Below are 26,234 nucleotides of genomic sequence, written 5' to 3' on the forward strand. Positions count from 1 at the left end.
AAGACTTGCTGTCTCTCGTTGACCATTATCATCTCTTCACACTCGCATATCCCGATTTCACCTGCGCTGTACCCATTTTCTGGAATACCCTACCTCATTCTGTCACTCTCTCCTCTACATATTCTAAACATTAAGAGAAGTATATAATCTGTCCTCCTAACAGCAACTCCATTCTCCCCATCTTTCCCAGGACTTCTCCCCTTGACCTTCGCTACAATTAAATCATCCTTGCCAAACCAGCTCCTCGCCTGTCATTCCCTCCCCATCATCCCATAGATTGTAAGCTCTCAAGACCAGGACTGCCTTATACCTCTGTACTAGTACATCTTAAGCCAGTCAATTCTAATATTATTTGGCCACTTGATGACCAGCAGTTAGACTCTCCTATCAGTAAATAAATATGGGATATGAATCTTTACAGAGCGAATGGTTCCGTGCTTTCCACTCTGCTGCATGGTCCTCTTGTACTCAAATGGTTAAATGCAATTTGACTTTATTAAAATTAATATAAAAGAGTTGGACCCAACAGGGTATTAGATTTTGAAATGTAATTGTTGTACCAGAACAACTCAAAACACAATCAGAACGAAGTCCTGGAATTTTAGAAAGAACGTCGGCCAAGTGGCTGTCATCTGCTGCCAAAGACCGAGTTCCTTTGATCCATCGACAAACCTTCAAGTGGATTCATGTGTGAAATATCAATAACCTTTTCGCAGGGTTATGCTTTTATGGCCAACGTTATGAATTTTCCATGACATTTATGTAACAGCATAACGCCGCCAAGCGTCTGCTACGACTTAAAGGACATTTAAAGAATAGCGGACGTCATAAATATTATTGGTAGAAGAACAGAAGAACTGACGACATTAAAATAAGCAAATGTGTGTCTATACCTACACATGAATCCGGTTTTATTCTACAATTAAGGGCGTAGTGTTTTATTGGAGACAGTATAGAATCTGCCGCATTTGCGTAAGGTCTAGCAAGAGGTAATAGCCGGCCTCGGTTCTAGATGCCCACAAAGCAGGGCATCCGTCGAGAGAGATGTAAAGCGCCCCGACGAGGCTACATTATTAACATTTTAGGAGCGATGAACATGATCTTAGATTTATCCAGCCATTTTTTACAATGTTATGTATACACGGTATTATATACGCATTGGATGAATGAGCAATTCATTTACTGCTGTACGCTAAAGGGTTAAATAAGATACTAAAGGGCACCCTGCGCCCCGGGATCAGCCCGACCGTGTGTGTGTATATATAAGATGACGGCGGTGAGAGGGGCATCCTATGTGCGGGATCTCATGATACTGTAAGTGCCCTTCCCCCTCCCCTCCCTGCATGCACACGGAGTCTGCTGCTGACAGATTCTCACTTAATTACCCGTTGCTATGGAAACTGTCTCCCTCCTGCCTGCCAGCAGTGTTTCTGCTGCTACGTCTGTGGCCTATATACATCGATTGCGTCGGTGAGCTCCCGTCTTGGCAGCTGCAATGCTGCCCAGTTCTGCCCCGGGTAATTGCCCCCACTGCCAAGAGCTTTAATCGCACGCGGTGTCCTGATCAGCGTCAGGAAGAGGGCTATCGAAAGGAGCGGCAAATGGTTGTGGAAGCCGAAAACGCAAGCAATGCGGCATTATACGCTGAACTAACCACGTATACGTTTAAACTCCATACTGAAAGGGGATTCTCCGTTATGTAATTCATTAACCCCTTAATTACCTAAAAAGCTTAAAGCATTAATTTTATGTTTGGTCCGTTTAAGGTATCCACACAATGTAAGCCTCCATAGGACAAAGGGTTAATTATAAAAAACGGTTCAAGACAAAATTCATGTGGTGTCGTTACCCATTAATGGAGTGGACCCTGAGACTCTGGAAATATTAACCCTTTAATAGCCCATTATGAAGATTCTATGTAGTGACTCGCCAAACCCCTTACCCAAATGGCTCTAATAGTGGTCCTTATGGAAACTTTGACTTGTCACTACTTAAAGATACACATTGAGTCACCTGCATTCAAGCAGGGATATCAACCATAACGTACTGGATAGAATAGGAAGGAGTCAGCTCCAGACAGTCTGGCCTCTTGTGCCCCCAAGAGTTCCCAGGTATAGCTTGTATCCCAATACCTATAGCACAGGACCATATATCGGGGTATATAGGTTACATCACCATTTTAACAATCTCTGCCCCTTCAAACTGGTATTCTCTCCCCAGTATATTAAAACTATGGGGACCACCGACTGGTATCTGGGTAACCTTCCGTAAGGCTGTAGACGGGGCAAAAAAACAAAAGGTCTAAGTGTATACATAATCCATCCTACTAGGGCTTAAATGCGTCGTTTTCAGGCGGTGGTTCACACCAGTCCAGATGTGGACGGCATTGAATAGAACAAGTAAATGAAACATTTTCAAAGAAAAACAAACAAACAATCGGACTCACTCTTTGACAAAGTTATGCAACTGCTGCCGCACCGACCGCTGCGCTTGGTCAAAAAGGATCTGCGGGAAGAGAAAACAAAGTTGGTTACTAAAAGGCATCACTTTTAGCTCCTTCCTACCGGCGATCACAACTTGATCCCTTACACCGGCACCGAATCATTAAGTTCATCCACATATTAAATATTACATTTAAGAAGATAAATGGAACAGCAAAACTACAAACATTTCCATCTAAAGCCAGATTCAAATACATGTTTTATCTAAAGGTAAGAAGCCTTTCTATTGAGAAATTCTGAGTGGTAAAGTAGTGCAGTCACCATAGCAACCAATGATTTCTTCCCATTGCTCCACTTTTACGAATATGCACCTGCCATACACTAAATACATGGCATATATTTTTGACATATTGCAACTTTATATAAGAAGTCCATGAATACGCTGACCCACAATATTGCTTTTTTGTTGTTTTATTGGCAACAGTTTATAATTACCATGTAGCCATGTTGCTGCTTTAAACAAAATGCAGTATTTAAGTATTGATTTCTTAAAACACTTAAAAAAATATGTAACATATCTAAAATATGGGACAAGACACACTTTTACACAGCAATACTGTGATTTTTTTTTTAGTGCTGCATTTCCCTTTTCAGACAGCAGAGGGGGGTATAAGCTCACAGTGTGTAGATTCACAAATAATTGAACAATCCATCCAAGCATCTATGATCATGACTTTTTAAAGTAAGATAAGATTAGATGTCCTGACAGGAGTTTTTTCCCCCTGATTTTATATACACAGACACTCATCCAAAAGTTTGGGGTCACTTTTTTTGAAAGCACAGCATATTTTGTCCATTAAAATTACAGCACAGGCGGTATCAATGTTATTAATGACTTTTAATGGAAAATCTTTATAGGGGTACAAAGACTCTTTGTCACTCCCATCACTTCTGTGTTCCAATGGCATGTTGTGTTCGCTAATTCAAGTTGTAGTTTAAAAGACTAATTGATCGTTAGAAAATCCTCTTGTAATTATGTTACAGCTAGAAATTTCCCCCAAACTTTTGAACGGTAGTGTATATATATATATATATATATATATATATATATATATATACACACACACACACATACATTTATGGCCATAAATATTTGGACGGTGACACACTTTTCATAATTTTGGCTCTGTACGCCACCACAATGGATTTGAAACAACACAATCAATGAAAATATCATAATCTCGTAACCATATGAAACAACGGAAATTACTATAAACGTAATCAGATTAGGAGAGCCATGATTCGTCATGATATACCATCACTGTGGCCTCCCTGCCCATGGACACAATAACTTGCATTCCGCGCGTTGCATATAACCGAGCGTCTCGGAAGGTTAAGGAAACGTGCGACTGCATATGTTTTCCCAATCACAAAGAAATCCATATGCACACAAAGGACGCTGCCAGATCTGTCACATGCTTCGTACTTTGAATGATCTCTGTCGACTCGTTCCAGATTCAGGCTGAATAATAGTTCGATTAATTTGATTAAATATAACCAGATGTGGCCCGCTGAATAAAACCCATCAGAGCTACTAAGAGGCATTAGTCACTCCATCTATCTATAAGGCACAACATTCTGGTGCTAAGAAGCGCGTAAAATATATGTGTATACGGCATCTGAAATGCTCTAAACATGGAATGTGATGGCACAGAAGACCCATGTGGTTACCTGGAAATACCCGGACACTCCGCTGCTTCTCCAGGTCACTCGGGCAAACTCCGGGGCGCGGGAGCGGCGTTGTGACACCCCCCACTTCCCCTTCAAAAATGGCAGGACCCCCCGTGACAGCGGGACCTCCTACCTGCATCCTGACAGGTAGCCAGAGTGTTCTCAGGTATGCCCGTTTGGCCCATCTAGTCTGCCCGTTTGTCCTGATGTAAGACTCAGACCTTAATCAGTCGTTGGTCTTGTCTGAGATTCAGGAGTCGTATGTCTATCCCATACGTGTTTAAATCCCCTCATTGTATTACTCTCTACCACTTCTGATGGGAGGCTATTCCATATCTCTACCACCCCCTCAGTAAAAGTAGATCACACAAAAAAGTAGGTTGCGTGAATTCACCCCGATTAGATGAGTCATTAGTCTACAGTTGTATCTTTTGTATATGAGAATAGTCACAGGATCAAGTTTGGACAGCTTTTAAATCCCGCCAGCCAAGTAAAATAATATCAAAAGAATGTTTACAATGCGCTGTGATGCAAGATCGGTTTCAGGAAAACCTTTATATAAAGAGAGGCATTAAATGAACTTACTGGTCCAAGTGTACATGTCCAAGCAAGCCCCCACACACCAGGATATTAACCCAAAAGAAGGGGGCAGACAGACTTCCGAGATGAAATGAGGACGCCACCGTATGTTTTAGTGACATCATACTAATAGAACTACATTCAGAAATATATATTTATAAAAAATTTTCCATGGAAACATAGAATCTGTTGGCAGATAAGAACCATTCGCCGTATCGCATGCATGTTTAAATTTATACATACATAGAGAGTATAAAACATGATAATGACCCCCCACCATCCTGAATCATTATGGAACAAGGCATGTGCGCACATGTCAACATTAACCGAGGGATACGTGTAATCATACATTTTATTTGCGTCATCGCTGGCTGATAATGCAAACTCCGAGTTGGGAGCGGTTGTCACCGAGCCGGTATTTTTCTGGCAGGCCAGTAAAAATTTGACTTAAAGAAGATCTATCACTTTCCCAAACTCTACATTTTCCATTATAACAAAACTACGAAAATTACGCATAAGAAACCCACCTTCGCTTTCTGGGTTTACAGCTGCTGGTATAAGGGTTCTCCAAGCTGAGTGTGAGCTCAGAGCACGTCCGTGACAAAACATACAGGGCACTACATCGATCGCCTATGAAAAGTCCATGCACAGTACAGACAGTATCATTTGCTTCCATGCATTACGAGATTACATAGCTTCACCTGGGTCTACATAGAACAGGGGTGCCCAGCTTATAGTTCTCCTGGTCTACATAAAATAGGGGTGCCCAGCTTATAGTTCACCTTGGTCTACAAAGAACAGGGGGGGGGCAGCTTATAGTTCTCCTGGGTCTACATAAAACAGGGGTTATAGTTCGCCTCGGTCTACAAAGAACAGGAGGGGGGGCAGCTTATAGTTTGCCTGAATCCTTTTAGAAAAAAAGGGTTATTCCCCATTCATCTACGGAAAATGAGTGTCTTAGGATTTCTCTTATAAGCATGCAATCACACATTTTACGTTGTGTGCTCACCAACCAGTGTGGTAAGTGTTGTATTGCGTTTGCGACTCTCAGCACATCCCTCACGTCAACATTCCCAATGATCAGAGGGACGCTTTTGTTTTACGGGATGCAGTTAGAGACGTGGCTAAGGGCCGGGCTCTACCAATCCTCTTTATGTGGCTTTGTGATCTATTAATAGCGGTTTATGTAACTAAGTAAGACAGTTAGATAAATAATACCGATATTGACACAATTTAACTTTTAAATATATTTACTACTGCCTATATTCCCATTCTTGTGACTTCAGGGCTGTAGAACTCTATGATACCCTCATATCCAACAAACATTCTGAGCGCTTAGAAAAAAGGGACATCAGAGGAGGAAAAAGGAACAGGGGGATTTGGAACGTAAAGATGAACTGTTCCTACTAAACAAGGACACTTTGTAGGTAGCGTCTCTAAACCTCCATTACAATTATGCTGGTAGTAGGACCTACACACACTCATTGCTGGGCATACGTATCCGCCTTATGTGTGTATGTGCGAGCTTTAGTAGGACAATGTCTGAATGTCCTGCTTCAGCTCTCCATCACAGTTCTCTCTAAGCTTCTTGTCCCCCTTCCCACCTAACACATAAATCATTTCGCTCAAGACTGTACAGGGAAGATCTCTTCCAGTAAAAAGCATTTAGCTCTGGGGGCAGCTATGCAGAAGATCAGTAGATACTCAACTCATATCCTAATATTTCCTGTGGGTCTGCCCTCCCAGCCTCTCCGTTCATGCATGTCCTGCACTCCTCCCTCCTCCTCTCTCCCCGCATTCTCCTCTTAAACCCTTTACGCTAAGAAATCAGGAAATGAGATGGGATTTGCTATCTGACCTTCCGCTGCCTTCCATCCCTAAGCCTATCCTTCCAGATTGTGACGTAGCGAGATGAAGCTTTGAGCTTTTTTACAATCAGTGGGTGATTGAGCCTTGGCCAACAGCTCCACGCTAGAAGAGAGATTACTATAGTGAACCGAGCCAGATCGCACTAAAAAAGGGACACAGTGACATCTCGCACATTGCTACTACGCATCTCCTAAAATAGAATAACTAATTGGTGCGTGTGTGCTTGCAAAGAATCACACGATGAGGGATGATATGTAGGGGTCAGTACATGAATGTACCAAAAAAGAACACATTCCCAGCTCAGCCCGACAACCCGATATTGTAGGCCACACAAAATGTACAGCTGAGAAATATTATACGGGACTCCCATAAACATGTCTTAAGTAGGATCTTCTGTATATGCTAGTTGGCCAACACAGGGTAGAAGCTTGTGTTGATACGTCCACCAGCTCCTCGGGTGCTCACAATCCGGAATCATCCCTGTTTATCCTCAGCGTGTCCAGTGCACCTTACTCCATACATTTCAAATGTATGTTTTATAAATCGTATATTTGTAAAGAGAACCAAGGTCTGGTAGCATTTTGTTCTGATATAAAGAGCCTAAATATTTCACTTTGGACAAGCCACATTATTTATCGAGGGACGGGAAACTTCCTAGGATTAATTTTAAGGCTTATTAAGACAGCACATTATACAAAGTGGGATGGAATTTATCCTAAAAGCGATTAATTTTTAGGCTGGCCTATGGGGATTTAATAAGATTATTCTGTGTCTTCTAGAATTAGCGAGCAACTACAGAAGAGTCATATTTCATTCTTGGGTGATATATATACTTTCTCTTCTACAATACTTGACCCCTTTATGGCGATTTCTAACATGCCCTTCTAGTCTCCACTTTAGTGCGAAAAGTAAGAGATTTTGGTGTAAAGTTAGAAATATGGCGTCATCCTCATCATAGCAAACATTGGAACGGACCATTTATTAGCAGGGCCAATTTGTTGGTTGCTATGGTGATAGGATTACCTTTAAACTCTGCACCACAATCACTTTTTATATATATAACCCTCCGACAAGTAATCGGGGGGGGAATACTAGCCCTTTATCAACGCCGGTGTCATCAAAGCCTAGATTGTAACACACAGCTGTGACACTAGAAACGCCGATCTCCGGGGCATTGTCTGCTTTACATTAAGGAGGAAGCAGACAGATCGATATAGAATTTAGGACCTAGGCAGAACATTTTAAAGAATCAATAGATGTTAAGAGGCAGAAGAGGATGCAGGGCAGCCATAAGTAAGGTGCCAGTAATTATTTTTTTTTTAGGAGTTGTGGCTACCTGGCTCCTGCATTCAGCCCTGCTGGATCCTAGTATTCCTGCACCAGTAACTACCTCTTCCAGCAAACCTTAGAAAAAAAATATATTTTTTTCTGTACACTGTCAAAAAGTGAGCATCTGATCCCGAGCGGTTTTCTTTTATCTCTCCACACTCTGGATACCACTGGATTTGGAAGCTGCTTGATTTCGGGTGAATAACTGGAAAGCTTTGTGACAAGATCCTCTCTCATTTCCTGGGCTATGCGCACTGTAGCATCTGGCAGTCACCGACAACCTCTTCACTGCGAGATTATGCAACACCCAGCCGGGCCGACCAGATGTGCTCCCAAATCTCTGTAATAATCCAGTCTCAACAGGCAAACGAGATGAGTGCTTTAAATAAACACACAATCTTACTTTGCCCGTTTAACCCTGCCGTTTAGCTAAAAATTTTTTTTTAAAGATTATAGAGTTTCCCCAATGCTCAATGAAATAGAAAATATTCCCAAATATAATACTTAAAAAGAAAGAAGAAACTTTTTGTGAATAATTAAATCGTTTACTTCCGGCTTCCACCGGTGATCAGCGTTTCAATCCTCACTAGGACCTTCACCAGGAACACTCTGATAATAGGCTGAAACCTTGGTTATTATTCACCATAGGGCAAATCTCTTTAAATCATTTAAAAACTGGAATGACCGCTTTAAGACAAAAGGGAAAGAGGCTGTCATGTGGTTTTATCTGTAGAAATAATGAAATTACATTTCAGTAACAACCGGCTGGGCGATAGCCATACATTTCTACGTAATGGAAAGTAACTGCTCCAAAGTACCATTAATCTCAAGTACTGTATAATACGCCGGACTCATTTAGTAAATTGTGCATTTACAATATACATGTATGGTATTCTTACTCGTACCGTGTGGTAGTTCAGCATTTCCTGAAGACTGTCCCCAAATTTGTCAAGACATTCCTGAAAAAAAGAAAAAAAGAAATTAAACGAGGACATCAGATTCCTGGTCAGATATTATAGTCAACAGAAGAACCCTAAAGAGGAACTAAAACTCTTCCAAGGACCAGGTGAGTTCATTAATGCAAGACGTCTGTGGGCTGGCATTGTGCTTAGATAAATGTATCCTCGGGAGCTGATCAGGGACAAGTTATAGTATCTATAATCACCGCGTGCCTAATAAATTGTTGGTACTGGTGCCGCTGATCTCTTAAGATAACGTAGTGTAGGGGCTTTGGGGGGGGGCATGTAAGCTAATTTCAAACTCAAATCAGGACTTGACTCTTCCTAAAAAAACAAAGGCCCCCCCTGTGAATGTGCATTTACTTATTTTAGTGCCAAAGTACGCATGAAGATACGGCACCCCATCGTTTTCTAATGACCTCCCCCTATCACTGAGTGAAAAGTTAAAATCATCCACCCAACCCTTTGAGATCACACATGCTAATCAAGAGAAAAAAGAAAAAGGTCAAATCGGTTGTCAGGATTTCAATATTTAACCCAATGAATTGATTGGGGTTTACAAAGTCTACTTGCAGTAATCAATCAATCTGCAATAAGGTATTAAAAGGAAATAGAGAAACGTGAAAAGATGAATAAATGTTATATTTAGCCTTTTTAAGGTCTATTCATTAAAACCTAACTTTTAGGTGTAATAGTTCTATAGCTAGAATCCATGTCTCCTGAAGCTCGATATGCCTTTGTTTATTTATATTAGGACCTGCTTGCCCCAAAAGAAGCGGTCCATAGGTTTTGGAGTCATAAATAACAATAAAATGGACTGACAAGTTTGCTGATCTTCCACCAAATGTTGAGGAAGACAATTCTGAGATTAACTGACGATCAGTGAAAACATAGCCACCTTTTTGTTAGGTACGATGGAAGACCAACATTGGAGGTGAAGAACCAAAACAGTTGGAGCAAATACTCACACAATATAAACAAAATAAGTACAAGCACCACCTACCGAGATCATCTCATCCTTCTTACATTGTTGCGATAAATCTCGAATGCCACTTACAAAGTGCTTGTTTGTGGTAAGGTAGGTTTTGCCAGCTTCCAGCATGCCACTGCATAGTTTAACCAACTGAAAGAAAAAGAGTGTATTCAACCCAAGTGGAATGGTCTGAGCAAACAAAAGAAAGAACAGAATAAAAGAATAAAAGAAAGCAGAAGGAAAGCGATGGATAGATCCATGTAAAAAAGGAAGATATCTGTAAAAACAAAATTGTTATTTTAAAACTATATCAACAGAGTGCAGGATTTGCGTCTGAATGTTTTCATGCAGTCCACGTCAGATCCAGTAAACGTGGGTGTCTTGTGTGCAGACGTGGGAAGTTTTTCCCTGTCATCTGGAGACCAGACAGAGAAAGAGAGAGAAGGCCAGCAGCGGGCTAGCTGCGATATGTGTATACACTAAAACTGTGAGGATACACAGAGACTGGGAGCCAAGGAATGCTCCCTCAGCACAAATGTCTAACATACTCCGGAGCGTCTATGGAAAAATGTTCAGGAATTTCTTCCAGCTTGCTGGGTGCAGATGTTTTATCCCGACTGCCTGTCAAAATTAAGCCTCTCTCGGTGGAATTTTTTTCAGATAATGTTCACAAACGTCTGTCGCCGATGTGCCATAACAGTTTCAGTACCAAAGGCTCTGAAGGGGTTAAGGAGCAGAGGGTAGGGAAAAGTGGAGCTACACTGGGCAACCTTGAGGTATTTTACGTGCCGGTCCTCACCTTGTCCAGTTTGGCTTCGATTTCCACCACATCTGTTTCTACATCATCTATAGCTGCCCTATGAGAAAAAGGGAAATAAACGGTTAATTGGTTTAAAGAAACAAGAAAACAATTTCAAGCACTTAAAATTGCTCATTGTTATTCTAAATAGTTGTAAAAACAGAAAGCAAACCTTGTGTCCCAAACCTAAAAAGATAGATTTAATGTCAATTTTACTAGTGCAATATATCGCAAAAAAATTGCGGGACTACAATTCCTATGATGCTCAGGATGGGAGGTGAAGTTACAGAAGAGCTGCCGAGCAACCGGCTGCTTTATGAAATGCAGTTTATTAAATTTCACAAAGATGGTTAAAATGATTTTGTTCCGACACTGTAGAGGGTAAATTAAACATCCCCACTCCAACGAGGTAAATAACACAAAATGTGGTGATCACAGCTTCTAACAAGTTCCCTGCATTGTGTAAATTTAAAAGCCCGAGTAGCAGCAGTCCCAGACAACGTGGTACATTCCTTTTCCAAGATAATAACAGAATCCTCCTCTAAAATAAACTCTTGAAAATACATATATATTTTCTTAGCAATAACATGCTATGAAGGAAACGCAATGTTTCAATTATTTGATATGGACCACAGAGGAACAAGAAGGCCCCATTCTTCTATGCTCCTACCCCAAACTTACAGCCCCAAAAATATTCTACCACCATTAGTGCTCTGTTTGTGTATTTTTGCCGATGTTCTCCAAATACTTTCCTAACTGCTCTGTTTGCTCTGCTTGCTTCTGCCTTTGTTGCATCCATTCTCTGGAATTCCCTACCTTGTTCTGTCAGACTTTCTTCTACTTATTCTAACTCAAAGCTCTCACCAAAGACCCACTTGCTTACATAAGGATTCCCAGGACTTCATTCCATTCTTAATGCCCCCCATACTAATGGATATAGCCATATTGGTCCAAGAGAAAATGTGATCTTTAGCCAAAGGTGAAACCATTTATTTAGGTAACACGTGAGAAACGAGAGTTCTCAGAACCTCCGATGTCTATTCTTCAAATGGAAAGAGGATATCTCTGAGGTCCTAAAAAGCGTATGTGACTCTAGATCTTTTTCTATGTTGGCCTAATAAAATCTTTTATATTATATATTATGCTACATTCATCTTTTTGAAGAAATGTGAAGAATGCTTGCTTGGAACATCTAATTCTTAACTCCACATGTATACAATCTGAGCACCTGCTGAAAACCAGGAACTTCCAGGCTCTGGTTCTGTGCTCCTCAGGCTTGAGACACCTAGAACTGAAATGGATCAATCTTATGGGTGTAGAAATACTAATCATTACGAGGAAGTTATCTACTGAGCAGCCACAACTACTCTGGTATATTAGTGTAGTTCAGAAGGGCTTTCTCACACTGCAAGGTTCTAACTACAGAACAACATGTTGCCAACCAGTGTAGCCAGCCAAACAGGACAATTAAAGCAGAGATAAAAACAATTGTTGCTGATATAGGTTCTAGAAAATATCTGGTGCTCAGTAATCTGTGTCAGGACCTGTACACAGTGCCACTGGCCAAGCCTGCTGACTCGCACAAAAGGACAAATTCCTAGGGTTTTGTTATCATCACAAAGACACATTCTACAAGTGGAAAGAATTGAAAGTGGAACAGCGTTTCACCCTTCCTTTATAGCAAACGTATTGGCTGATCATCAAGTACCCAATCACAAAACAACTAAATTTACTGCATAACCAGAAAAACAAGTTTTATATTGCAGTTACTATAAAACTGCAAATTGATGTGTCCAATCATTAAGGACAGGGATTTTACTGGTAATTGGAATGTTTTTGGGGTTGTTTGTTGCTTTCTAGTCTGGAAGACAGCTAGCAAGTCTGGTAACTTCCCAAAGTGATCACATTTAGTTCGTAATAAAGAAAGTAATGTCATAGTAGTTTTGTCATGTCCCCTTGAGGGGAGGGCTGGGGCAACTTGTAGCCATGGGGAAGAATGTGCCCAAGTGCCCCGATTGACCAAAATAAACTCAGCACTTAGCATCAAGTCATGTCAACCACACATTCATCAATGGAAACGCTGTAGAAAACCAAAAAAAGAACCACAGAAGAAATCTAGTCCCTAGTGGCTATATGTGGAACTGCAAGTAAAACAGCTCTGTGCTCCATATGCATTATTCTTCCATACACTTATTTACACAAACAAACAGAAAAAAACATTAGTGGTAAAAAGGTACATACACAGGTTTATACAGATAAAGATATCCCTCCCCTAAAACCTGCTGACAGAAGCATTGTGACTTTCCTGTTTCCTCAACAAATGTTTACAACCGCAATATTACTGTGTTCATATCTTTTCCCTTCCCATTCCGGCTGATAGCAACAATCGGGTCTCTTGACCATCCCTTTCCTTGTTCTGTTTGAGGAGTTATCAGTTTGAATAAGAAAAGAAAAAAAAAGTGTGTGTATATATATATATATATATATATATATATATATCTTTCCATTTTAAATGTATTTTGAAGCCTAAGAAATATTTTTAATATGATTATTAAGACCACTTTTTTTTTTTTTTGAAGAGACAAAAGACATATATTTTCCTCTAACTATTAATTCCTGAAAAATTAATAAGTGCATCCCTCTTAAAATGCAGACAATGTTGAAATAATCTCAAGCGGTTTGGAAATCGTAGTATAAGCCTTAGGCACGAAGCTTGATGTTTATGCTCCACGTCAACTGACAATTTATAGAATGCCAACAACGAGAAAATTACCATGTTACTGACAATTATCATGTGAGCTCCACGCAGGAATGCAGAGTTTTGTCCGGAAGAGGAGGTCATCCTCGAAAAATGTACCATCCGGGGATACTGAACCAAAAATAAAATCAATGGGACAAAGATATTCTTTGTCATTGACACTTAATCTAATTGTACACGCTCACCAATGGTCTATGGTCCTCCAGCAAGAAGCCTTGAGGGGTGCGGGCACTTGCAGGTCAAAATATCACCGATTATTGATAATATAGGTTATGATGTTGATTATATGTTAGTTTCCAGACAGCTAGGATCTCCTCTGGTGGATAGATGTGTTTGATGGAAGCTTCTGCTTTTGATAGACCGAGCTTTGCCATAAAGGTAGCCACCAGCACCCTTGCAAGGAAGAAACCTGTATTCACAGTCAGGGGCACATGGACATCCCACTTAATTTACATGATTACGCCGAAACAATTTTTAAGAAGACTTTTAATTACCCGCTATTCAAACACTCAGTGGTCCTAGTGTGGGTCCACCTTGACCCTGATACTGTAAGGTTCTTGTGCTAATCATTATAATCTCTCCTTTTTTTTAAACAAAGGGTATACTTTTAAAGCCCCTGGTTATTTTAACATAACCTTGGTAGCATTTTACGAACAAAAATATAATATTTTATATGTGATTTTGCCCCATGGTTTAGAATATGTTAACATACATTATACAGTTTTAAAAATCCCTGCTTGTTCATAATTAAATCACACGGGGAATTTCAATGTCTATATCACACGCATGTGTGTCCTTGAAAGGATTAATGACCACAATAGTTTATTGCCATTAGCTGGTTTATTAAATCATAACCCATTCTTTCTAAGTAGCCGATTTCAACCCATTTGCTTACATAGAGCTTAATTTCTTTTTTCCCGTCTCCATGGCAACAGTATCCCAGGACTACAGTATCCATGGTAAGCACAATTCGTTAATGGCTTGCTGTTTCCACTCCACAGGTCATCTTGGGTTTTCCCTGTGTTATGTCAACAATTCTTAATTCAATCATGACATGGTAATAGTGTAACACAGAGTTCCGGAAGTGTTCTAGAATAGCAGAACCTGGAAAGGTAGCATTCTTCTATGGATATCTCCACAATCATTACCACAGGTGAAAGCACCGTGTAAGCAGTTGCCTAGTGGCCCTCTCCAGGGAGGGCAATGGGCCAAAACATGCAGTACCAAAGCCAGCTCCTCTACAGAACTTGGTGCTACCTCCTTTCTCTCTGTAGGACTCTGTATTGCCTCCTGATGGACACCGTGCCACAGGGTCCAGACATACCGAAATCACAGCATTCAAAACAAAAAGTCGGAAGATTCCAAGCTTGCAAAATATTGGTTAAAAATCCCAATTTAAACTCATATTCAACTGCAAGGGCAGTTGGAGAGCTAAGCCTCCAAGCCTTGCCAGGATATCTGGGACAGCCAACAGGTATGGAGTAACGTGGCAGAAGACACTCTTCAGCCTAATGATCTGGACGGCGCCGTCAGGCATTACTTTCCTGGGCTGATGTGCCCTTGCTCTGATCTGTTTCCAGGACCAAGTAAATAATTAATACAGAATGCTCTAACTTAAAGCAGAAGAAATCTGGAATTTTATGCACCAGATGACTTAACAATTCTATTCACTATTCAGTTAACACAATCAGCGACACTGTATTAGCACAAATTACAAATTGTTGGACAAGCTGTATAGGAGAGGTGACACTGTATAGAATAATTATACACTGAGGATAATAATGGATAAGAAAAGGAAGCCATGTTTTATGAGATTCTATGACATCCTCTAACATCATACCGATCCATATGACTGTTTTCACACGATCTGCCTGTTTGTGAATGTATAGGCCGTGGCTATAGAATACACTAGTATAGCAAAAATAATTTTGTTTTCCGTAAGATTTTTTGTTAGAAGTTTTCATGTCTCTCGCACACTCCATGCACGCACACTCACACATCTGCCAGTCCTAATGAGCATTCCTCATTCAGTAATATTTCTGGAGTAGCCAAGTAATATTTCTGCATTAGAAGTTCTGGAATGCGACTAAAGCAATCTTTCAACTTTTAATGAGATCTGGATGTAAGGCAATCCAGACCCTTTAGTTCCCAGAGTTCCGACTTGAGAACATCCTTGTCAGTTAAAGAAATTTGTAGGCCTTGTCATGATGCCAGTTTTCCCTGAACTTTTGCCTGTCTGGACTGCCTTCCTTTCCAAGAACCAAGTTGTTCAGAGGAGAAGAGTAGCCGGGCCTCATTCAGCCTGCCTACGAAAACATCATGAAGAGCCTATGGACCCCTACTACTGGAAAACCTAACTGGTCTCAGAGTTTATTGTGACATTATAACTCTCTCCCCGCTCAAATATTTTCATAAGGATCCTTCGGAGTGGCTCATACACTACTGGTAAATTTATAAAACATATTAATATAAGAGTTTTTACACCAAATAATAAAACTCTACGCCATATCGGTGCACTTCAGCCTATCGCAAAACGTTACCTGTGGGATTTTACTTAAACTTTATTGGCCCCACTTTACACCAAACCAATAATTGCCCCATGAAGTTCTTTAACAATATTTCACATTGTTATTAATTTAGAAAACGCCAACTTATTTTGGAGAGCTGTGCAATTTAATGGGGTGGGCGAACATGCTGACCACCATGACTACACTAGGTAATTAAAAGATTGATTGACTGCGTCCATTATCTCCTCCATCCCCATTTAATTCTTCTCATGAAGAATTTCTAAAAGTAATATCAAGCGGGGGCCATATTTATATACACCAAATCTGGAGTAGAATTCTACGTTCCCCTAAGCAGTCACCATGGAAACCAATGGAATCTGCCCATTAACTGGCCCACGTTTATACAGTTCATTTTACCTGCTGGGTTATGTATGCTCAGGTGCTGCTGGATGCTCTATACCGTTTGCTTATAACCCAAAGGCTTTTTTTTTTTTTTAGAGACCCAAACACTCCGTTGTTAGCGGGACTCATTACTAATGTATGTGTCAGCTGACTTTGTCTCTTTTATTATCACTTAAATAATTGATGGCACAATCTGATCCATACACACCATAACTTTACCATACTTAGGATGCCTGAACCTCACCGAAGACATCTCAAGGCTGGAGACTCAAAAAGTGGACGGGTCAGTAATAAGTATTTTTGCTATTTTAGAACGAAATACATGGTAACGCGCTGGTCTCTAGAAATACTGTACATTTCTTCACATTTTTTACCCTTCCCTTTATAAATAAATATTTGACAGCATTTTGGCTGGCCGAGGGTAATGAAAAAAAAAAACTCCTTTTGTTGGAAGAAAAAAATATTCACCTAGAATCGCATAGGCCAGAGGGATGCTATATTATAAAAATTGCCCAGTGCCTGTCGCATGCATCTGAGATCTATCACAGCGTGAGATGGAAAGCTACCAATTATAGCGAGGGTGCGTAAGAATAGACTCGCAGGAAGGGCTGAGACGCAGGTGGAGACGACGAGGAGGGGGAGGATGAGCTTGAGAGGGGAGAGTCAGCTCAGAGGGGTCTGCCGGGGATTCAATTTATCATGGGAAAACCCATCATGAATTAGTAGGTTTCACCCTGACAGATGATCCAAGCTACACGCTCATCGTAGGTGAGGTCACCGGCCGTGCCGTATGGTTGTGCACCATGTCGACCACGGGTAGAAGACGATGCCTGGAATGGTCTCCAACAAGTCTCCAGAGCAACTTGAAGACACGAGGAAGGATTCACTAATTTTAAGAAGAAATGTTTTGAGACAGCAAGTGAACATAAATAAAAGGAGAAATGCATCAGGGGACTGGAAAGGAATCACTTGAGAGAAAAGGACATGAAAGTGGCCTAATGTAGGAGAAACTCGCCCCATTCCAAGTATTCTTATGTTTACTATTGTGCATTAAATCGTAATAAAAATCAATGGCAAATTTAAAAAAAAAAAAAACGACCAAAAACAAGGTGGTCAGAACCTCTGGATTCTGGTCCCAAGAACAAGTCTGGAATCTGCTATAACAATGTGATGGGGGTATTTCTTCAAGTACATAGGGGCTGTTTAAACATCAAGGAATTCTGCTTTACGGGATGTTACAGTTGATGAGTATCCTTAAAGCAAAATCAATTAAGTAACTTTGCATCTGCAGCTTAGATTTTTCCAGTAATTCACCATTTTTACATGAAATACTCCCCGGCGTATAAAACAAACTGATTTATGTTCTTTTTGCACCTACTCTTCCTCTGCTTTCCTATAATTTCCTTCTCACTTTTGTGGACATCTTAGAACAGATATAATTTCTTACAGCGCATTTCTGTGGCCTCTGGCTCTGCCTTTCCATAAATCACAATAAAAAAAACACAGGGCTCCCTCCCCACACATATCTGTTTCTTTTATTAAGTATCCCAAGAGAATATGACAACCGGGAACATACATGGTAGCCAAGGGTTTATTAGATAAAGTAGAAGAGTACTGGGTAAGCTATCTGCAGCCCATTGCAGACATTTTCACCCCCCCTCCCCATTTAATTCAAGAAAGCGATTTATCCTACACATGTTTTCTAATATGAAAGATGGATAAATCAATATAAGACTAATTAAATAAAAATAAGAATAAGAATCAGAGCCAGTTAGGAATGTCCATTGGACCATTTCATTGGTTTCTACAGCAAAAAGACCAACATTTTCCAACTTTGCACCAGAATCACTTTTTTTTTTATACATAATCCCAATAATTTAATGTGAGGAACATACCAATTTTCGCTAGTGTATTTTGTATTATATATTCCTTCTTTTATAAAACCGCCACTCTGTCTATTTTGAGGATCAAAATCACATAAAAAAAATGCTTTTATTTCCAAAGAAAATGGAATTGGGGAAGAAATGTAATTTTTTCCACGACATAAATGGAAATTGTGTCACCTAAAGCCAGCAATTGCAATTTAAAAAGGATTAGATGTGAACACGAAACCTCTGGCTTCTGTTCTTTTCCGGGCATAGATCTAAAATGTTTCAAGTGAATTTATATGTAAGTAGAATGTCATTTTAATAAAAAATATATTACGGTTACCTAAATTAAAGACGACCTACCCAATAGTGTCCAAATTCTAACTATTTATTCATAGGGCAAATAATATGTCCTTAAATTTGGAATTTTCATATTTAGACACTTAAGCATCTCTACTCAGACTGGATCCTTTCTGTGTTCATGTGATGGTTTCTATACAGGGACCCCTTCTATAGGTCCTACTGTAGGTTCTGTTGGCCATTGTGACTTGAACTGCTTGACATGCCTGGTGCAGCAAATTTCTTTTTTGGAGAACGACATAACTTTAGCATTGTCTTGGTCTACCGGAAAGTTGCCATCCTAGCCCTGTATTCAGAATCAATCAATATTTCCCTAGAAAATGCATTTTTTTTAATAGCCAGAACCCACATTTAATTAATCCAGGCAGTCTCCTTGTTATGCCAGTTTCTATAGTTCTTCAAATCGTCCAACAGCTGTTGCAGTTACCTCCAGGTCTCACACTTTATGATAGACGTGAACTGCTCCAACTCACAGCTAAATATGTCCCATGCTATGAGCAATGGAAGCGAGGAAAATTGGGCAGGAAAATGAAAAAAGTCAGTTATTTATCAAGACAAAAATGTCCTTAATGGAACCATGTCCAAGTCACTTTCTTGCCAAACCAAGTGGTCTCCAGAGCTCATGCTGCCAAGATACCGGCTTCCATTCGGTAATAAAAAAAGTAACGTTAAGCAATTTAACCGTTTCATCTCTACACTATGTATAAACAAGGTCTATGCGGTTGTGGAGCACCTGGGCACCAAGGAGCAACAAAGGGAGGCTGGCAAAGGGTTCAAGGGATTAATCAATCACTATGCAGATTTAATTTACTGTAGCAAGGCCCTGGTAGCTGTGGTGTCTCACTTGTAATTCCTTATACAGCCACAAGGGGCACAACAATAAATGTGTGTTCTATGGGTGCTGGATCAGTTATACATGAATTATAGCAGCACAACAACAAGAGAGCTACATATTGTCTGCACAAAACCGTAACTAGAGCTCTTGGCACCTGGGGCAAGGTCAGAAGAAAGCAGAAGATGACGCAGGGACCTGGCGGTGGCTGGGTCGGCTGCACTTCTTGCTCTATGAAAGTTATGGCCCTGTGGCTAAATGTCTAAAAGGTGCAAGCCTTGTGTTTTGAGTTTATGTGACGTGCGCCATGCCAGCCATGCAGCCCAGTCCAGAGGTAGTGAGATTTTCCCAAGGACGCAGACGTGAGAGTAAGGCAAGGAAATCCAGAGAAGGGGCCCTTCATTTATAATTGCTCCGGGGCCCAAGCCTCCGTAACCTGGCCTTGACACACAGATGACTTTTTTGTAATTTTCACGTTATTGTTGGATCACTATGGCAAAAGCAACATTATTTGCACGATAGCAAAAAGACCCCCCTAAATTTTATGGTATCCCCATTGCAAATGTTTGGGGGGGATTCTGCAGAATAAATCTCCCTCTAACGATATACTTATTGCCAGTCAGATCCAGTGTTCCAGCAGCCAATAAGTGGCAAGAATCATCGGACCACATAGGGGGGAGGGCAGCTGCATAGCTGCAGCTTCTACCTAAGGCGAGTACTCTTTTTCTGTTTTTGAAGAATGTGTATTGAAATATGGATTCTTCCTTGGCGGGGCTGCCAGGCACAGAAATCTGGCCCTTTAACAACGCTTTAAAGATTCCCATAGTCCTATATCAGTTATATATATTATAAGAGAAACCAAAACCAATCGTCTGCCACTTCCATTGATAAAAAAAATAAAAACATCCTGTTAACTCAAAGCGTCAAGAAAAAAAACAAACGTTAATCTTCAAAATTCACAAGAACATTCAGAGTGTAAATCTACTGAAAGGTTTTCACAATTAAGTATACGTTGTTTTCTCCGACGTCCGTGCCGAATAATCTATAAAGAGACCTGTATTTTATTTCTTCTTTTTATTTTTTTCTTCGATGTATTCCTTTTACATTCCCCTGGGGGAGATTGCCCCATACATTATCCCAGTACTAGTACATTAGTTTGGCTATATATCATTTCGTCTAGAGAGCTCACAGACATTTTCCCATGAATGCATTAACATGTGACTGCCACATGCGGGATTGATACGCGTTTGACTCTAATACACAGATAAGAGACTGTTCGTGTTAAAGTAATGCATTTCCATTAGACTCCCCGCTTACCATGAGAAATATGCGAGCATATCCAATTCAGTAATGCACTTCCCGAATACCACTGAGCTTTTTTTTTTTTTTTTTCCTCCCCTTTGCACCCCCCGTGCTTTCTTTCGACATGAAATTGACATTTGAGAAATGCTAGTTTTAGGTTTCACAGGAAGCAGTAAAAAGAGACTTAAGTCAAAAATATCCAAGAGAAAAAAAACTGGGTAAAACAGAAAGACATAAACCAAATTTCCGTAAAACACCCATCCGAGCACCACGTGAAAGAACTGACCCACTGGGCGAATATGCCCTACAAGGGGCTTTTGTTTGGCCTGTTCTGAGAAACTAATGAGATGACATCATGATGTGAAGGATACATTCTAACAGGAAGTGCATCCAGATACACATCAAACAGTTTTTGTTTGGTTTTCCTTTTTTTCTTTTTCCCTTTTCTTTAACTTAAATACAATTTTAACTGCTTTGTTACAAGCAGGAAAAATCCGAAGAGTTGGGGGATACCGTTCACCGGAGTCTGGAGTTGAACGCGATGCAGGCTCGGTACCTCCGAGGAGGAAACTGATTGGCCGTGATCATTCTATACCGTGGGGTTATATATATAGTGTGATTACACTGTACAGTGGTAGAGTGGCCCAATCGCCATAGCAACTAATGGGACATTCCTGCTCAAAGTCTCACTTTTACCACTTTGTACCGGCAATGCTCCTTATATACATCTTTAAATGCAAAAGTAAATGATCATGAACCAATATAATATCAATCTAAATGGCAATTTCCTAAACAAAAAGCCACCCATGTCATTATTTGGTTGTCACGCAGTGTTTTTGTTTCCATTCCCCCTCTCTACTTAGTGGCCAGTGTGCAGCGCCATGTTTAATGTAACAACCCTACCAAGTACCAACTCACGTGGAAGGCACTGAAACCATTGTGATATAATCATTATTCCAAACACGATTTTACTCTAGTAACTAGAATATAACAGTCTTCAAAATGTCACGTCAAATGATAGGCCTTTTTACATTTACAGAGATGCAGTTGGACAAAACATGTACACAACCCTTTTGTTTTAAGATCCAACAACCTCCGGCAACAGAAGCTAAGTCCAGGTTTCTGTCAGGAAGGGTAACAGAGGGCGAGCTACGAAAGACATCTGGACGTACAAATGTATGTCAGGAAGGAAATCCTATGTTCCAGAAACAATGATGTCGTTAACAAAAATCTGGATGTTCTGGATACTAGTTTTAAGCTCATAGGTGAAAAGCCTTCTGTGTTATCAGTCTACTCTGCAACAAACTAGTTCATCATCGCTTTATATTCCCTCAATTCTTTGATACAAAAGGCCATGCATGGGTTGTGGTGTATCCTGGTCTGGCCCGACAACGCCTAGGGCAGCAGGTCCAGGGGCAGCACATCAGCCATACAGCCAGGGGCAGATAACCCTGTGGGTGAAGATGACAGGGACCATAATGCAATAAGATGAGGTAGCACAGCATGCCAAGGCCAGTACCAGGACATGTCCCTCATCATGAATGGAGTCCGAAAGTGGACTGAGAATTGTAGCTTATTAAACATTACAAATCAGGAGTCCAACGCAGCTTCCCTGCCCTCGGTACTCTTCCCATAGTATACGCCGGCTTACTTAACATGAATAAAATAGGGATGGGAAGGGAAGCGTAGCTCGTGTGCATTCAGCATGGTTTGTAGAATAAAGTCAACGAATCGGAAACAAAAAGCCCTTAGAAGTCTGCCTGCTATTAATGTCACATCTGCTTCCGGCCACTGTGACATCCTCAGACCTACGCATCCCCCAGGGAGACGGTTACCGAATCTGTGATTCTAAGCATAAAAGGGACAATGGCAGCCAATGGAATACTAAAGCAAAGGATGTTTATATTTCCTTCCCTCCCACGGAAGGGTATGTTATAGTTTGGAGGGTAGTAAGCTTTTAGGTATCACAGGGTTCCTCACATTTATTGAGGACACGGCGTGAAAAGACATACCTAACTCTCTAGTCACGAAAGGAAAAGCTGGTATCTATATAATAGCTTATTTATTATAATTTCTTGTTTTACATATCGCGCCATCATAATGGGACTCACCCAGGACCTAGTAGATACAACCCAATAAATTCAGTAACTACCTTGTTGGGTTTATATTTTAAAATGGAGACTTTAAACTCTGGGGTACACAAGTCCTTACTAAATACAACCAGAGTTTCCACTGGATTCCCCATTGCAAGATGGCAGCTGAACTTCTCCGTGAGATGTCAGAACCAATTTTTTTTTTACCTACAATGCAAAAGCACTTTATAAACCTAATTTTGAACATGGCAAACTGCTGAGAAATTCTGCCGAGTTCAATCTCACACTGGTGAATAGAGAGCTGATAACGAATTGTCAACCAGCAATTATCAACCTGAGAGCAAAAGCAAAGGGTCAAAACGTCTCATCTGTGGGCAATTACAGCGGAGACCATGAGATCCACAAAAGAGAAACTAGAGAGAAAAAAAATCCCCAAAACACGTTACAAGATGAATGATTAAGCTCTAGAAGATTACCATAACACCCGTTTTCACCGTTATCTACAGCATTGTAGGTTACAATGAAGAGTCAAGTTAACTACAATTACAAAAATAGAAAAAAAGGCTCAATAATGCTTAAGCAATAAGACTTTTAAAGAATATTTCAGCACCAATCATCATGCAGCATTTCCTGAATCGTACAAGACAACCATTGGATGTCCATATCGTTCCGAAATGGTTCACAAAGCATATTTATTATGCTTCATTTGCTACAAAACTGAAGTTGTACTTTCAGGATGGTATACTACCGATAGAGCGGACGAGCGAAAGAGTGCCTGCAAATACATAACATTAATGTAAGGGTTATATTATCCCTAACATTCGGGGACAGAATGTCTCGCCATACGGTCCTTATTTATGGACTGTATCTAGTCTTCTGAAAAGCGTATTAGTCTTGTTTTGAGATGTGGTTGTGAATCACGTCTACTTCTGGAGAACCAGAAACCTTGGCCGCAGTCTACAGATGCTCGAGATATTACTGAGTGTGCGCTGTCTCAAAAAGCCCTTTTATATTTTAGGATTTTATCACTGTTCGTAGTGACCAAACTATTACACCTGTCCGTGGGGGAGACACTTACCAAGACTGATCTTCATAAAAGGGGACATCCTTTTCAATCTTCCTGAGTATACTCCAATATGAGGTGTTGAGGTTCCAATACCTCAAACCCATCTCTTCCCAACCCAACCAACGCATAAGGGGCACTAGACATTAAATTGCAGTAAATGGTAAAAGCATTCCCGCAACCTCAGCTAAGAAGAGAATTCTCTTGTATTTATCTTAGAATGTCCAACGTTTATCAAAATGATAAAACTTAAAAAGAACGAAAATAAAACATTATAAAAATGTACCTGCTTACAGGGAATAAGAGAAGATACTATTAGATTCTTTTTCAGCGATACACCTCAAGCTCAGTATAGGATGCCACAAAGATTTGTGACAGCTGAATAGCTTTCTTTAGCTTTTCTTTTTTGTGTCATGTGTCGAGCCGCTACAACCCCCCTTAGGCGTCTGACACTAGAATAAAATGTCGTAGAATTTATCTCCCACCTCAAGAGGGTTCCCCAGAGAAAGTATTGCGAAGAACGTGTCATCTGGGGAGAGTGTGAGATGTACATACATGCGGGCAAGGACATCGAATGTTTCTACGACCTTAGATACTCTTCAGAATCTATGAAACCCCAGAGGCATTTAAAAAAAATATATATAATAAATGATCTATGCTACGGAAAGGTCTCTGGCTTTATAAAGGTGGTATATTTTGGAGGGCCCTGTAATGAGAAACATGGCGAGAGCTTTGCACTGCAGCTCTGGGGCTGCAGCTTCTCCCAAAGTTAAGTGCATTTTTTTACATGTTTAATGAATCCATATTGAAGTACTTTCAAAATACTTTGAAATGCATTCTATATTGGTGAGGTTGCATGGGATTTTAGCTTGTCTCTTTAAACATTGATCAATGGAACCTAATAAAAGATGGGTGCGTTTAAAAGAATGGCTACAAACTACAATTAATGGTAAGATCACTCAATTAATAAAAGGAGAAAAAATGCAAACTGTATCACATCTTGATATATCATACACCCATTCTATAGGAAACGGAGATCAGGATGACAGCATGGTTTCTTTTAAAAACTCTTTTAGAAAAACCCAAAATAAAGTAATAATAATAAAAAAAAGCAGACTTTTGTGAATACTGACGCGTAGTAACATAGCGGAGTGATTAAAGTTGAAAAACAGGACATAAGTTCATCAGTTTCAAACTAATTCCTTCCTCTTACCGCTCTTGCAAGAACAAAAAGAGCCTCCAATAAGAAATTATGAGATGATTTATACAAAACAATATTTTTTATCATCAGGAAATTACAATGAAGCTTTGATCTCAAAGGCAAGGACAGTTATAATAAACAGATGGAACGCTCCTCCAAATCATTGAAACCTGCAAGCCATAAATATATCAGAAGCGAATAAAAGCCCACTTATGGTGGAAATCAAATACAGAACGCTGCAGAAGAGCTGAAAACAGCTGTATCTCTCGAGATCGTCCAATTAAGTTATTTCGGCGCTGCACAGTATGTTGGCGCTATATATCTAGAGGTCAAAAGCCGACAATGTGATCAACTGGGTAATACGCACAATATAAAGCCCCGAAAGGCAACAACATGCTTACGACAGCAAACGCCCAGTTCTAACCCCCCCCCCGCGTCTGGTATTAATTACGCACATATATACTTAAAAAAAAAAATAAGGACGTTCACCTCTCTTTGCCCCTCTTCGTGACCACAGAGAAAACAAAATAAGGGGAGGAAAGAAAGTGATATCTGCTGGGAGGTGTTTTCACAGGTGGGGATCTCCCCATGGAGAGAGAGAGTGAGGTTTGACAGAAGCTGGAAATCTCATAATGCCTCAAACATGGGATGTTTCCTGTTTATACGGGGCGAGTCGTCACCTTTCTTGGCGTACAAAAATTAATGGTTTAGATATTGTCTTTATAATATTGAGATTATGGAACATTCCTATCGAAATTTTTTATTAGTTTTGCCAATTTTTTTACATGTAAAAAATAAAAAAAATAAAAAATGCAAAAAAATGAAACATACTCAAATTAAACAGAAACAATATCAAACAAACGGACAATTCGGGATGCGACTGGAGACGGGCAACCATTATACCTTCTAAACCTCATTTATGGAACATTCGTTTTTTCTTCTTCTCAAAAGCAAAGACAGTTTATTTTCTTAGAATTAATTACAGATCTCCAAACGAGGGCAGCAACTAACACGGGGATTTAAGAGCCGCATTACAATCAAAAATAGCTTTTTTTTTAAGCTATTCCTATAGATTTTACTGCGCAGGTCCCTGGGATCTTGACAGCCAGGGTGACTGCATCTCCCATTAGAACAGCAATCGCATACTTCAAAACCTTTATTTTGCTTA

The 26,234-nt window shown here is 40.2% G+C and overlaps 1 protein-coding gene across 2 annotated transcripts in view; it reads right to left on the reverse strand.

The window, feature by feature from the left end:
* Positions 1–26,234, reverse strand: part of ACAP3 (ArfGAP with coiled-coil, ankyrin repeat and PH domains 3) — a 72,436-nt gene that overhangs the window by 26,640 nt on the left and 19,562 nt on the right. For both annotated transcript variants that reach the window (XM_053452559.1, XM_053452558.1), the window contains exons 2-5: positions 10,681–10,738; positions 9,912–10,031; positions 8,855–8,908; positions 2,447–2,505 (exon numbers count right to left, since the gene is read on the reverse strand). In XM_053452559.1, coding sequence (XP_053308534.1) covers positions 2,447–2,505; positions 8,855–8,908; positions 9,912–10,031; positions 10,681–10,738 — 291 coding nt within the window. The remainder of the gene's footprint in view (positions 1–2,446; positions 2,506–8,854; positions 8,909–9,911; positions 10,032–10,680; positions 10,739–26,234) is intronic.

This window comes from Spea bombifrons, chromosome 12 (assembly GCF_027358695.1).
Source record: "Spea bombifrons isolate aSpeBom1 chromosome 12, aSpeBom1.2.pri, whole genome shotgun sequence".
NCBI classification, from domain to species: Eukaryota; Metazoa; Chordata; class Amphibia; order Anura; family Pelobatidae; genus Spea; species Spea bombifrons.